The 15,157-nt window shown below is 36.1% G+C and overlaps 1 protein-coding gene across 12 annotated transcripts in view; it reads right to left on the bottom strand.

Moving 5' to 3' along the window:
• BCL2L13 (BCL2 like 13) overlaps positions 1-15,157 on the bottom strand; it is an 88,777-nt gene that overhangs the window by 10,914 nt on the left and 62,706 nt on the right. For 3 of the 12 annotated variants that reach the window (XM_077759273.1, XM_077759271.1, XM_077759268.1), the window contains one exon: positions 11,735-11,816. The exons of 8 other annotated variants lie outside the window; for them this stretch is intronic. In XM_077759273.1, coding sequence (XP_077615399.1) covers positions 11,779-11,816 — 38 coding nt within the window. In that variant the 3' untranslated portion in view covers positions 11,735-11,778. Of the gene's footprint in view, positions 1-11,734; positions 11,817-12,658; positions 12,698-15,157 lie in introns of all 12 variants that reach the window. One more of the 12 variants, XM_077759274.1, reaches the window with a different exon arrangement.

Genomic DNA, 15,157 nt, shown 5'->3' with positions numbered 1-15,157 from the left:
AACCAATATACAGGTTATTTCTATGGGACAGAACTATAAGAAAAGTGTGTATTCTATAAATTTTTACAATGATGACTTTGTATAAAAACATCTATTTCCATTCTTTTAAAGACTGTTACATATAAATTGGGGTCTGCTGCCTCATAGGAACTTGAGATTAGTAGATATTCAACAATCTCAACATGAGTTGTGAAATAATTTGAGTCAGACGAAGAGAATGTACTGAATATCTTTTGTACATGTCTCTAAAACAAAGGGCAGAGCATATTAGAACACCATTTAGAAATCGGTATTTTAAAAAAAATTTTTTTTTTTTAATTTATTTCTGAGAGAGAGAGACAGCATGAGCATGGGAGGGTGAGAGACAGGGAGATACAGAATCTGAAACAGGCTCCAGGCTCTTAGCTAGCTGTCAGCACAGAGCCCGATGCGGGGCTCAAACCCACGAACTATGAGATATGACCTGAGCCGAAGTCGGATGCTTAACCGACTGAGCCACCCAGGCGCTCCAGAAATTGATGTTTTTTTTTAAAAAATACTTTATTCTTTTTTTAGTATTGATACATGATAAACACATTCATAAAATTTACATAACCTAACATTCACCATTTTTAGGTGTGCAATTTAGTGGTTCTTAGTATATTCACAATGTGTGCAAACATCACCACTCTTTAATTCCTGTGCATTTCCATCATCTCGGAGAGTAAGCTTTTGGCAATCACTCCCAGTTCTCCCCTCCTCCTTCCCCTGGCAACCACTAATCACTCTCTGCCTCTAGATATGCCTATTCTGGGAACTTCATATAAATGGAATCATACAATGCGTGACCTTTCGGGCTTAGGTTCTGTCACTTCACATGTTTTCAACGTTCGTCCATGTTGTAGTGTGTATCAGCACTTCCTTACTTTCTGTGGTTTTGCAGTACCCACTAAATGGATATACTACATTTTACTAATTCATTAGTTGGTTGACACCAGTTGTTGGTTGACATTTCCACCTTTTGGTACTTGTGAATATCCATATATAAGTTTTTGTTCGACCACTTATTTTCAATTCTTTTCAGTATATAGCTACAAGTGAAACTACTGGGTCATACAATTCTATGTTTAATTTATTGAAGAAATGCCAAACTATTTCTCAAAGCAACCATACCATTTTATATTCCCACCAGCAATGTAGAAGGGTTCCAATTTCTCCACATCCTAACACTTGTTACTGTTTTATTTTTTTATCAGCCATCCTAAGGGAATGTGAAGTGGTATCTCATTTGGGTCTTTATTTGCATTTTACTAATGACCAATGATACTAAACATCTTTTCATTTGCTTATTGTCCATTTGTTTATTTTCTCTGGAATAATGTCTATCTAAATCTTTTTCCCACTTTAAAATTCTATTGTCTTTTTATTATTGAACTGTTAAGGCTTTTATCTTTTACTTTTCAACAAAACTACTACAGGGATGCCTAGGTGGTTCAGTGGGTTGAGTATCAGACTCTTGGTTTTGGCTCAGGTCATCATCTCACAGTCTGAGAGTTTGAGCTCCAGGTTGGCTCCATGCTGACTGTGCAGAGCCTGCTTCGGATTCTCTTTCTCTTTGCCCCTTTCCTGCCCTTTCTCTCCCAAAATAAATAAACTTTAAAAAATAATAAAATAATATAACCAATTGTTTGGCGGCAAGGATGCTTGTAAAAAAGGTTGAGACTAAAGAAAACAGAGGAGGTAAAAGTACTAAAGTAACCAGTAGTCTATGCTAGTTAATAATCTTATTTTTTATATTTAAAAAGATCTGCCATTAGTATTGTTCTTCATATGGATTCCTTTCCCAGGCTCAAACTGCATCTAAATTAGACCTTCATAACTATAATCTTATGGGATTTCATCTGTTTTAAATTCTCAAATTTTCATCAGTACAATGGTAATATAAAACCACTCGAAAGTTCTGGGACTTATCATTCAATAATGAATAATAACAGAGTTCCTTTGCAACCAAATGCAGCACATAAAGACTGTACCCCCACCAACAGGAGAGGTCATTAATTACTGACTGCCAGGAGATAGTGCTTGTTCTACTGAAGGATACAAACCACAAATAACACGTCTGCATCGTTTATCTTATCCCATTGTGAGTAACTTTATTTTGGCTAGCATCTACCTCATTACCTTCCTCTTCCTCTCCCTCTATTTAATTTGATCACGAAGTGCTAACTATATCTCAATATTTATTCTTAATGTATCTTAACATATCAAAATATATTTCCCCCTCCTCTCAACATTTTCTGCTATCAAATATAAGCAATCATTATTTTTCACCAAAGACTCCTGACCATCTTTTTGATGTTGCAATCCAATTTAGAGACGAAAAATAAAAAACATTTCACCAGTCAGCTAAGCCAAAAACCTGGGAGCCATACTGGATTTCTCCTATTCCTGAAAGTGGTTTGCTTCTCATTGCTGGGAACTGTGCTATATAGATGGTAGTGATAAAACACTATAATCTCTGCCCCTCAAAGAGTTTAAAACCTAGTGAAGGAGACAAACATGGGGTACTGTAGGAGTATGAAGAAGAGAAATTTACTTGGGGATTCATGGAAAGCTTCTTAGTAGACAGAGAACAGGGGTATCTGGCTGCTTCAGTTGGTGGAGCATGTAACTCTTGATCCCAAGGTTGTAAGTTTGAGACCCATGCTGGGTGCAGAGATTGCATAAAAATAAAACCTTTTTNAGGGCACTTGTGGGGATGAGCACTGGGTGTTATATGGAAACCAACTTGACAATAAATTATTAAAAAAATAAAATAAAACCTTTTTTTTTTAAGTTTTACTTATTTTGTGTGAGAGAGAGAGGACAGGGAGGGAGAGGGGCAGAGAGTGAGGGAGAGAGAGAATCCCAAGCAGGCTCTGTACTGTCAATGCAGAGTCTGAAGCAGGGCTCGAACTCATGAACTGTGAGATCATAACCTGCCTGAGCCACAATCGAGTCAGATGCTTAATTGATTGAGCCACCTAGCAGCCCCCTCATTTTTTTTTTTTTTAATGTTTATTTTTGAGAGGGAGAGAGCAAGCAGGAGCAGGGAGGGGCAGAGAGACCAGGGCAGAGGATCCAAAGCAGGCTCTGTGCTGACAAGAAAGAGTCCAATGCAGGGCTGGAACTCAAGAACTGGGAGATCGTGAACTGAGCCAAAGTCAGATTCTTAACTGAGCCATCCAGGTGACCCTTAAAATTAAAATCTTAAAAAAAAAAAGAAAGAGAAAGCAACAGGGCTGGATCTTAAAGAACTAAAAGACCAAAGATAACTATAGATAACCAAAGAACTAAAAGACCATAAATAAAAACATAGCACCAAGAAATATCATAGTATATTCAGGCCACTACTAGCTATTCATTATTCCAAAGCATAAGACGAGGAGTAAAAAAAGATGATGGTTGGGGGGCCTACCTGGCTCAGTCAGAAAAGTGTACCACTCTTGATTTCAGAGTCATGAGTTCAAGCCCCACGTTGGGTATAGAGATTACTAGAAAAGAATAAATTTTCCTGTAAAGTTGCATTTAACCTACCTCTTTGCCAGAACATAACTTTAATTAGTCATGCAAATCCTCTAATAGTTATTACAAAGGGATTTCTCTGTCACATAATTTTCTTTATCAAATTTTTTTTAATGTTTATTTATTTTGAAAGAGAGTGTGTGAAAAAGTGCAGGGAGGAGCAGAGAGAGAGGGAGAGAGAGAATCCCAAGCAGGCTCTGTGCTGTCAGGGCTTGATTCCACAAACCACGAGATCATGACCTGAGCTGAAACTAAGAGTTAGACACACTTAAATGAATGAGCCACCCACGTGCTCTACCACATAATTTATATACTCAAAAATTTATCTGTTTATTAAATCAGCTCTTCAAGGAGTTACATTTTGTGAAAACCAGAAATAAAGGTTCATATAAAGAATAATTTTATAAGGAGGGAAAAAGGTAGTAAAGAAGAGTAGTAATAGTATAAAGTAACACGAAGTTCATAATTGTCCCTATTGACTTTAGTACACTTGTTTAATTTATTTGCTTTCTCAAAATCTCCAAATGAGAAACTAAATATGGTTCAGCAGCTTTATAATCCTCAACCTTTAAACCTTGCAAAGTAGCTTAAAAGAAGGATAATGAGGCATTGCTTAAGATTAAATTTTTTTTCCTCACTATTGAAACTCAACATTTATGGGGCGTCTGGGTGCCTCAAGCGGTTAAGCATCTGACTTTGGCTCAGGTCATGATCTCACGGTTCGTGGGTTCAACCCCCGCATTGGGCTCTGTGCTGACAGCTCAGAGCCTGGAGCCTGCTTTGGATTCTGTATCTCCCTCTCTCTGACCCTCTCCTGCTCATGCTGTCTCTCTCTCTCAAAAATAAATTAAAAACATTAAAAAAAAAAAAAGAAACAACATTTTAAAACTGGGTACTTGGAGCACCTGGGTGGCTTAGTCAGTTAAGCATCCGACTCTTGATTTCAGCTCAGGTCATGATCTCACGGTTCACTGAGGTGGAGCCCCATGTCAGGCTCTAAGCTGAGAGCAGGGAGCCAGCTTCTTGGGATTCTCTCTCTCTGCTCCACCCCAGCTTACACTCTCACTCTCTCTCTCAAAATAAATAAATAAAACTTAAAAAAAAAAAAAAAACTAAAGTGGGTTTTTTTTGTTAAGTGAGGAGGAAAAAACTGGAAAAGAAAGTTAACAGAATCATGCCACTGAATGAACCAGTCACAGTGCACCACCGCAGGTAGCAAGTAAAACCACCCAAAGAAATTGCATTTCAAAGTTATGCAAAATAGTGAAAGAACATCAGTTACTCCACCACTAATAACCTACAACAATGTATTCTTGTTCGCCTTTCAAGGACATTTTCAAATTTTCATCTAAAAACCTCAAAAAGTGTTTCTAACCAACCCTACCTCCCAACTGAGTTATTAGAAGATAAGGAATGTAATTTCTCATGTTGTTTATTCTTAGTCTTGGAATCACATCTGCTCTCATTCTGTTCACACTCTACAAGTTTTGTAATCTGTTTTCAGGCCACTTCAAAAGACGTACAGTACAGCTGGATTCACAGAGCAGCCTTACAATTACAGAGCTCTTCAAACAGAAGGGTTATTCAAGGGTCAGAGCAGTCCTAAGTGTTCAGTGATAAAATTCCCAACAAGTTACTTATCTGTACTTCCCAAAACAGAAACTCTCATAGCAAGAACTGATTAAAAAAGCAAAAAGCCAAAACAAAAACAAAAGAACCATAATACAAAAGGTAAAAATTTTAATCCTCAGAAAGGAGACCTTTGCTAATTTTTCTTTAGGGCTATAAGCCAAAACAAATGAAATGGGAATTTCAAAAATCCCATCATGAAGAAATAAGGGAAAAGGTAACAAACTGAAATAGAATTTACTGTAAAGTGACATTTGCTTTATTTTTAACAGCTCAAAGTGAACAAAAGAGTTAAGAACACTCTGTGTCCCCTTGATCATTAAGTCTGTCAAATTACAACTTTGGAATAATATAGATTTAATTCAGATCTAATTGCCTTTTTTTTCCTTGCTGTCATGGCCTTCCCTACCTTATAACTTATTTCTGTAGTTGGAACATGATATTTTAATGAACATTCACCAAAAATCTTGTGCTCTTATGTAAGAAGCATTAATGAAAGAATAGATGACCACTGACACTTTTACTCCTGGGGCCAATTCATATATAGCAAAATATAAAAATAGAGGCCTCTCTTTTAACAACAACTGTTATTAGTGAAGAGCAGGCTTTCAGTAAAAGATAAAGGACTTCTCTGGATAATACTTTATGTAAAATTTAGTGCACTGGAGAGAATAACATCTACAAGTAGTAACAGAACCATTCCAACAATCTAAAATCATTTTTAGCACAAAATACTTATATTGTTGGAAATATCTTTCTAGTCCCATTGATAAAAAAAGAGCAACTTCAAGTGCTCAAAAACATAAAACTAATTTGAACCAACTATCAGAGTTTATTTTTTTAATTAAAAAATACTTTTTTAAATTTTTTATTTTTGAGAGCAAGAGAGAGCACGAGCTGGGGAGATATAGAATCTGAAGCGGGCTCCAGGCTCTGAGCTGTCAGCAGAGACCCCAATGTGGGGCTCAAACCAACAGACTGGGAGATCATGACCTGAGTCGAAGTTGGACGCTTAACCGGCTGAGCCACCCAGGTGCCCCTATCAGAGTTTAAATGTGCACAAATAATAGAAAACTGTAACTTGAAAAAAAAAATAGATGAAGCCCAGGAAGATTAAGTAACCTGCCCCAAGGTCTCTTAGCCTGCAGGAAGAACTGGATGTCAATAACAATAGGTAACCCTTATGTAACTCTTACCATGTACCCTCCGGAAGATTTTACATATATTAATCTATTTAAACCTCGTAACTCTGTGAGGTAAGCCTTATTATTATTTCTATTTTACAGACAAGAAAAATGAATTAACAGAAGAGGATAAGTCAAAGTCATGGAACTAGAATTAAGCTCAAGCAATTTACCTCCAGGAACCATGCTTTTTTTTATCAACTACTTTACTCTAACTCTTAGGCTGAAGTCCCTTGATTACTATACAGGTGTTTGTCGTCCCTGAGTTTAAAGCAAGAAGCAAATACAAAAGGTTATTCTTGGAATTTTCTTCATGCAAGTACACAAAACCCTTCAAATAAAACCTAAGCAAGTAAACCCTTCAGATAAAAAGGGAAAGAGAGAAGAAACTGAAATATGGAGATAAGGGGAATATTTTTAAATAAATGTAAGATGAAATATAAATGTAATTGGTTTTGGTGGTAGGAACAAAATAAAATCAGCTTGCGGATTATTCAAAGAAACATTTTAAAAAATGTGCGGGAGCTGCTTTATTCTGCCTTTATATTAACTGCATTTTGCTTCATTCCACCCCCCCCCCTGCCGCTTTGGTTCACATCAGTTACAAATTATTCTGCCACTTCAAGCAGTATTTTACCCTCAGGGTCATAACTGCTGATAAACTGAGATCCTTACAGATTTAACTTTTTTTCATCTGAAAATGCTTGGCAGAATTCTACTCCCTTGTAAACTCATCTAAGGACTCACCTCCCCTAAGATGTACCCAATAAGCCTTTATCCTTATTTCTCGGCCATCATATAATATCTATTTCTCAAGTATTCCCCTTAAAAAATAATAACAGATAATTGCTCTTCTAACATTCAGTCAAACAGGATACTGAAAGTCTCTTAGATCACAATAAATCTAAAATAAGAAAATGGAAAATGTGAAAGAAATTCCAGAGAAGTAATTTTCCACCTAATAGGATGACTAAGACCCACAAAATACACATTTTGGAGCACAGTGCAGTAAATGCTCACACTCACATATAAAACACAGACTTCATGAAACAATACTTACCCTCGTTACACTAAAATCATCTCAGTTGCAAAACCCACTTATTGATTTTAGATCACAAACTGTGTCACCTCCCACAGTATGAAAACTCTGTTCTAACAAATTCTTACCTAGAAGTCCCCTAAAAGATAGTCTTCAAATATCCTTGATTAAAAACAAAAACACTTTTTTGTGGTTTTCTATTCTTAAAATAGAAACGAGAAGCTTTAAGTCAAAGAGAAAAAAGACAAAATTAAATTTTATTAAAACTACTTAAATATTAAATATTATGGTAGACATCAGATGACATTTTCACCAATAATCTTTTATGTAATTTAAAACTAAACCTTTCATAATAAATATTTAGTTTAGTACATGACATAGGAGAAAATAAAAGAGAAGCCTTACCACAGAGGATTTGTACTGCCCTTTTCAGGAGACAGACTTACTTGTAATGTAGCAGCACAATCCCAGGAAATGAAAGACAGTGAGAAAGAGGAGGGAGGGAACAAGGATGAGTCAGGGAGAATTGTAATATGCCAACTAATCCATGCCCTACATGCGCTGCAGGGCAATTAAAAGTCAGAATCAAAACGCAAAGGAATCGTCAGATTCAGGAAGAGGAAAAAAATACACACTCTTAAAGACATATCTAAAAACTACATTTGTAAAAATGTAACATTTTCACAAAACACTTTTATATCATTATTTCTGTGAGATAGAGAGCTATTCTTTCCATTTTGTAATTGATAAAACTGAAGCTCAGAGAAGTTAAATGAATTCACCTCAAAACAAAGGCTAATATTTGGCAGAGTTGGGGCCACAAATTAATCCTGCGATTTCCAATCCTGTAAACTCACCACTCTTTGGCAGGTAAAAAAAGAAAATAAAAAGCCCTTTCTTGTAATACTAATACCAACATAAACAGTAATAAAAAATTATAATCCAGTTTAACTCTGAAAAGCTAACTACTAATTACAGTTAAGATGTGTGTTCCTAATTGAAATTATATTTCTAACTGCACCCCAATTAATCACCCCCTCCTTATATATCTGAACGTACCTACCTCATAGCACATAACATGCTACATGTGGCTACTGACATTTATATCCCCTCAATCAGCTCTGAGCTCAAAAGTAGGACCTATATTTTATTTAACTTTTGTATACTTAGCATCTAGCATCGTGCCTACCATAACATGCCATCAAGGAAGGTTACTGCACATTGAAAATTAATCTCTGAAGGGCTTATAAAGCATTATAGAAATTAACTTATGATTGCTTTAGAAACTAGAGTTTATTATTATACTGAAGAATATTCAGGGAAATGATTCATCTAAGGCCATGCAATTAGACGGTAATAAACACTGGTAGGCCATTCTCCTTCTCAAGGAAAACCAAGAGAAAGAACACAAACTGGTAATACCTACAAGTATTGCTCCACTGAACAGGAGCCCCAGCTTCTATTCCACACAGACATTTCAAAGGAATTGTGGAAATGTTTCACCCTCACATGATGGTGAATATCGGTAATTAGGAAAGATCAGAAGTAGACTGAGAATTTTCACATCTATTATACAGAAACTGTAACTATATGACTTATGTTCCAGTCTGAGGAATAATGCCCATGGATAAAATAACTGAAAACAAAATGATATAGATCCTCAGCTTGATGTCATTTTAACTTCTGGTTTCTGGCAGGCAAGTAAGAAGGCTGGAAGTTGCTATTCCACCCTAACAACAAGTAAAAAAGCTGAACAAATGGAGAAATTTGTGACTCTGCTTAGATCTGTAAGAGAACTGAGGTCACAGAGCAAACGGATGGGAGTGACCAACTGGCAATAAGGGAAACAAACTGGAGCTGTTTAATTGCTGGAGGCTCAGTGTAGACAAAACTGAGAGATAAAACTTCAGAGGGACTTTCAGTTTCCGGTTCTATAAGTTGCTTAGAAGTCACCATTCCACCCTGACAAGTAAAAAGTTGAACAAACTGAAAAATCCACAACTATTCGAGGATCTGTAAGATAGAGAGGTAATGGCACAGGGCAAACTACTGCTCCCAAGACAGAACAGACACACAGAAGAACATGGGGAGTCACAGCTTACCAGACTGGGAATCGCGCAGGGGATGAGCACTGAGGTAGGCAAACCTGAACTATAATTGATGAGGCTCAGTGTGGCCAACACAGAGTTAAAACCTCCAGGAGGTCAACCAGGTGCTCTCAATAAATACCAAAGAAAAATCTCCTCATGCTTCTGGAAGAATGAACCATTTTGAAATACCTCAGGGCACTCTGTTTTGCCCTCAACAGAAACTAGTTAATCAGAACCTAAACAACATATGGGTAGAGAAATACCCAACTCCAGCCCACACTAGCCATCTCATCCCACCTAATGGGGGAAGAAAAAACTGAGAAACATTTGTGAAGTTCACAGTACAGAGGCCATAGGCTCAGTAAAAAGACTGAGCTAATCATAGTACTATAAAAATAAATCCTTCACCTTTCCCCTAAGGCCTCTTTACAGCAGTTCCTTTTACTGAGTATACCATGTCCAGCTAGCAAGAAAAAATTACAAGGCATACCAAAAGGCAAAACACAACTTGAAGAGATGGAGCAAGCATTAGAACCAGACATTGGAAATACTGAAATTAACACACCTAGAATTTAAAGTAATTATGATTCATAAGCTAAGGACTCAGGGGGGCACCTGGGTGGCTCAGTCGATTAAGCATCCGACTCTTGGTTTTGGCTCAGGTCATCATCTCACGGTTTGTGGGTTTCAGCCCCATGTCTGGCTCTGTGCTGGTAACATGGAGCCTGCTTGGGATTGTCTCTCTGTCCTTCTCTCTCTGTTCCTCCCTTGCTCTCTCTCTCTCAAGAATAAATAAATAAAAACTCTTTAAAAATTAAAAAAAAAATAAGCTAAGGACTCTCATGGATAAAGGAGACAGCATATAAGAAGAGATGGGCAATGTAAGCAGAAAGAAATAAGAAACCATGAGATCAAAAGATTTGTAATGGAAATGAATACTTTGATGGGCTTATCATTAGACTAGACATGGATAAGGAAAGAATCTCTGAACTTGAGGATATGTAGCAACATGGATGGAACTTGAGGGTGTTATGCTGAGCGAAATAAGTCAGGCAGAGGACAGATACAGTATGTTTGCACATATAGGAGGATTAGGAGGAACTTAACGGAGGACCATGGGGGAGAAGGGGAAAAATAATGGGGGAGAGGGAGGGAGGCAAACCATGAGAGACACTTGAATGCTGAGAACAAACTGAGGGCTCATGGGGGTGGGGGAGAGGGGAAGGGGGGTGATGGGGATGGAGGAAGGCACTTGTGGGGATGAGCACTGGGTGTTATATGGAAACCAACTTGACAATAAACTATTTAAAAAAATAAAAAGAAAAAGAAACATCCAAAACTGAAAAACAAAGACAAGACTGGGAAAAAAACCCCAGGATATCCAAGGACTGTGGCACAACTATAAAAAGTATAACATATACATAATTAGAATATAAAAGGGAGAAGAAAGACAGAAAGGAACAGAAGAAGGAAAAAAAAAAGAACAGAAGAAATATTTAAAACAATGTCTGAGAGCTTCTTCAAATTAATGTCAGACACCAAACACAGATTCAGAAAGCTCACAGAACATCAAGTAGAATAAATGTCCAAAAACCAAACCAAACCAAACCAAAACACCCTACATCTAGGCATATCATTTTCAAACTACAAAAAATAAAAATCAAAGATAAAAAATCTTAAGGCAAGCCAGAGTTAAAAACATCTTACCTGTAGAGGAACAAAGATAAGAATCATATGGAACTTCCCCTCAGAAACCATGCAAGCAAGAACAGAGTGGGCTAAATTATTTAAAGTGTTGGGAGGGAAAAAAAACCCCACCAATGTAGAATTCTGTACATGTAAAATTACCCCTCAAAAATGAAGAACAAGCAAAAATCTCAGACAAGCAAAAGCTGAGGAAATGTGCTGTTAGTAGACTTGCCTTGGAAGCAAAGTTGAAAGAGGCTTATTAGAGAGAAGGAAAATAATATGTCAGAAATGTGGATCTCCATTGAGAAAGAAAGACCATCAAAGAAGGAATAAGTGAAGGTAAAATAAAAATTTTTACTTTTCTTATTCTTAATTGATATACCTGAAAATAATTTGTTTAAAATAATAATAGCAACTCAATCATGTATGCTTACATATACAGCATATATATGCACATACACATATACATACATACGCATGCTTATATAAGTGAAATAAATGACATCGATGATACAGAGATGAGAGGAAATAAGATTATTTTGTTATGATAAGGTACTCACATTACTCATGAAGCAGCACAGTGTTATTTGAAAGTGAACTTGGCCTAGTTGTAAATGTATATTGCAAACTCTGGGGCAAGCACTAAAAAAAGTAAAAAGAGAAATGTAATGGATATGTTAAGAAAGGAAAGAAAATGGAATCATACAACGTGCTCAATTAAAACCACAACAGGCAAAGAAAGAGTGAAAGACAAAAACGGGAACAAAGAATAAGGGCAACAAGTAGAAAACAGTAACAAATATGCTAGACATTAATCCAATTATATCAGTAATCACTTTGAACTTCAACAGTCCAAATATACCAATTAAAAGACAGAGCTTGTCAGACTGGATCAAAAAACAAGACCCAACTATATGTTTTTTACAAGAAACTCTAAATATAAGGACACATACATAGTAAACGTAAATGGATGGAGAAAAATATACTATACTAACCACTAACCAAAAGAAAGTAGGGGCGCCTGGATGACTCAGTAGGTAGAGTATGTGACTCTTGATCTTGGGGTTGTAAATTTGCACCTCATGTTGGATAGAGAGATTACTGAAGAAATAAAGTCTTTAAAAAAAGAGGGGGAGTATGAATTTCAAACAGAGCAGACTTCAGACAAGAAAAGTTATCAGGAATAAAGGGGGTTATTACATAATGAGAAAGGGGTTAAACCTCCAAAAAGACATAATTATATTTAATGTGTATACATCTAACAACAGAGTGTCAAACTATAGGAGGCTAAAACTAACAGAACTGCAAGAAATAAATTAATCTACTACTATAATTGGAGACTTTGACACTCTTCCATTAGAAATAGTCAGAAAAGTCACAAATAACAGTTATATTTAGCAATTGGATATAATGGGCATCTATAAACTACTTCATCCAATACTAGCAGAATATACATTCTTCCCAAGCTCACATGGAATACTCACGTAGACCATTCTGGGACATGAAACACATCTTTACAAATCAAAAGGAACAGAAATCATACAATGTCTGCTCTCAGGACCATAATGGAGTACAACAAAATACAGTAACAAAAATACCTGGAAAATCCTAAAACCTTGGTTTTATATATATACTTCTGGGTCAGAGAATAAAACTCCATAGAAATTTAAAAATATCTGAACTAAATGAAAATGAAAACACAACTTAAACTTTGTATGAGGCAGTAAGACCAATACTTAGAGAGAAATTTATAGCATTAAATATTAAATGCATATATTAGAAAAGAAGAAAGATCCAAAATCAATCATCTAAGCTTCCAACATAGGAAACCAGATAAGTAAGAGAAGATTAAGTCCAAGGTAAATGGAAAAAAATAGTAAAAATTAAGAGCAGAAATCAATGAAATTGAAATAGGTAATTGAGAAAATCAATAAAACCAAAAGCTTATTCTTTGAAAAGATCAATAAATTCAGTAAGAAAACAAAAGAGAAGACACAAATTACTAATATCAGAGATGAAAAATGGGACATCACTACAGATCCCTCAGACATTAAAAAAATAATAAAGGAATGCTGTGCTCCAGAACAATAAATTTGATAACCTGAACGAAATGGACCAATTCTATAAAAGACGTAAACTGTCAAAACTCACACAATAAAAATCTGGCATTACACTAATTCTAAAATCAGACAGACATTATAAGAAACCTAAAGACCAATATCGCTCATGAACATTGATGTAAAATCTTCAACAAATTAGCAAATAGAACCCAACAATGTACAAAAAGAATTATATGCCATGACCAAATGGGATTTATCCCAGCTATACAAGGTTGTGTCAACATTCAAAAATCAGTTAATGTAATCCATCACATCAACAGGCTATAGAACAAAAACAAGAATGACAAGATCATGTCAACAGATGAAAAAAGCATCTGACAAAATCTAACATCCAACATGATAAAATTTTCAGTAAATTAGGAGAGAGGGGAACTTCAACTTGACAAAGAATATCTATAAAAAACCTACTGCTAACATGTTTAATGGTTAGAAACTATAAAGTTTCCCATTTAGATGAAGAACAAGGCAAGGATGTCATCTCTCACCATTGCTTTTCAACAGTGTACTGGATGTCCCAGCTAATGCGCTTAGGCAAGGAAATAAAGTATACAGATTGGGAAGGAATTGTTAAAAAGAAGAGAACAGACCTCAAATGGATTTACTTGCGCTAACCCCATGTTACCAACCAAGACTTAATACCTAACCTAAGTACAATTTCGACCTTCTTCAAGAATACGATCTTAACCAGTCTACAATTCCCTAGTCAGCACTAGTGAGGTAATTCACCCAACAGACTCCTTTTACCTCCCTAAAAAAGGTGACCTTGCCTGAAATAATCTTTCCTTTGTTTATGACTTCCTTATCCCACCTCCTTTCTGCCTTTAAAAGCCTTTTGTTGGGGCACCTGGATGGCTCAGTCAGTTGAGCCTCCAACTCTAGATTTCAGCTCAGGTCATTATCTCACGGTCAGTCATTGAGATCTAGCCCCACACTGGGCTCTGGGTTGGGCATGGAGCCTGCCTAAGCATCTCTCCCTTCCTCTCCCCCTCGGTCCTTTCCCCACTTGTGTGCACACTCTAAATAAGTACATAAATACATAGTTTTTTTTATTTGCTAGAAGGGATGCTGCCTGATTCATGAATCACTGAATAAAGCCAATTAGATCATCAAATTTGCTGCATCGAATTTTTGTTATTTTATAGAAAAAATAAAACTGTCTTGTTCACAGAGGACATGATCATCTATGTAATGAAAATCTGAAAGAAGCGATAAAAATACTAAAACTAATAAGCAATAATAGCAAGGTTGTAGAATACAAGGTTAATATACAAAAGTCAACTACTTTCCTATATACTAGCAATGAACAAATGGAAATTGAAATTAGAGACCTTATACTATTTACATGAACACACCCCCAAAACAAAATGTTTAGGTATAACAAAACAGGTACAAGATCTATGAGGGAAACTATAAAACTCTGATGAAAAAAAAATTAAAAAAAAAACTAAAGAAATGAAGATATTCCATGTTCATGGATATACAGACTCAATATGGTTAAAATATCAGTTCTTCCCAACTAGATCTATGATTCAATAGTAATCTCAACCAAACTCTCAGCATATATTGACATACTAATTCTTAAGTTTACACGGAGCGGCAAAAGACCAAGAATAGCCTATACAATATTGAAGAACAAAGCTGGAAGACTGGCACCACCTGACTTGAAGACTTACTATAAAGCTAGAGTAATCAAGACAGAATGGTATTGGTGAAAGAACAAAGATCAGTGGAACAGAATAGAGAACCCAGAAACAGACCCACATAAATACAGTCACTGATTTTTTTTTTTTGAGAGACAGAGAGAGAGCGCACATGTGCAGGGGAGGGGCGGAGAAAGAGAGAGAGAGAGAGAGAGAGAGAGAG

The sequence above is a fragment of the Crocuta crocuta genome, unplaced genomic scaffold (genome assembly GCF_008692635.1).
Source record: "Crocuta crocuta isolate KB4526 unplaced genomic scaffold, BGI_CrCroc_1.0 scaffold72, whole genome shotgun sequence".
NCBI lineage: Eukaryota > Metazoa > Chordata > Mammalia > Carnivora > Hyaenidae > Crocuta > Crocuta crocuta.
The sequence above is the reverse complement of the archived record's forward strand: the minus strand, read 5'-3'. Positions and strand labels throughout refer to the sequence as shown.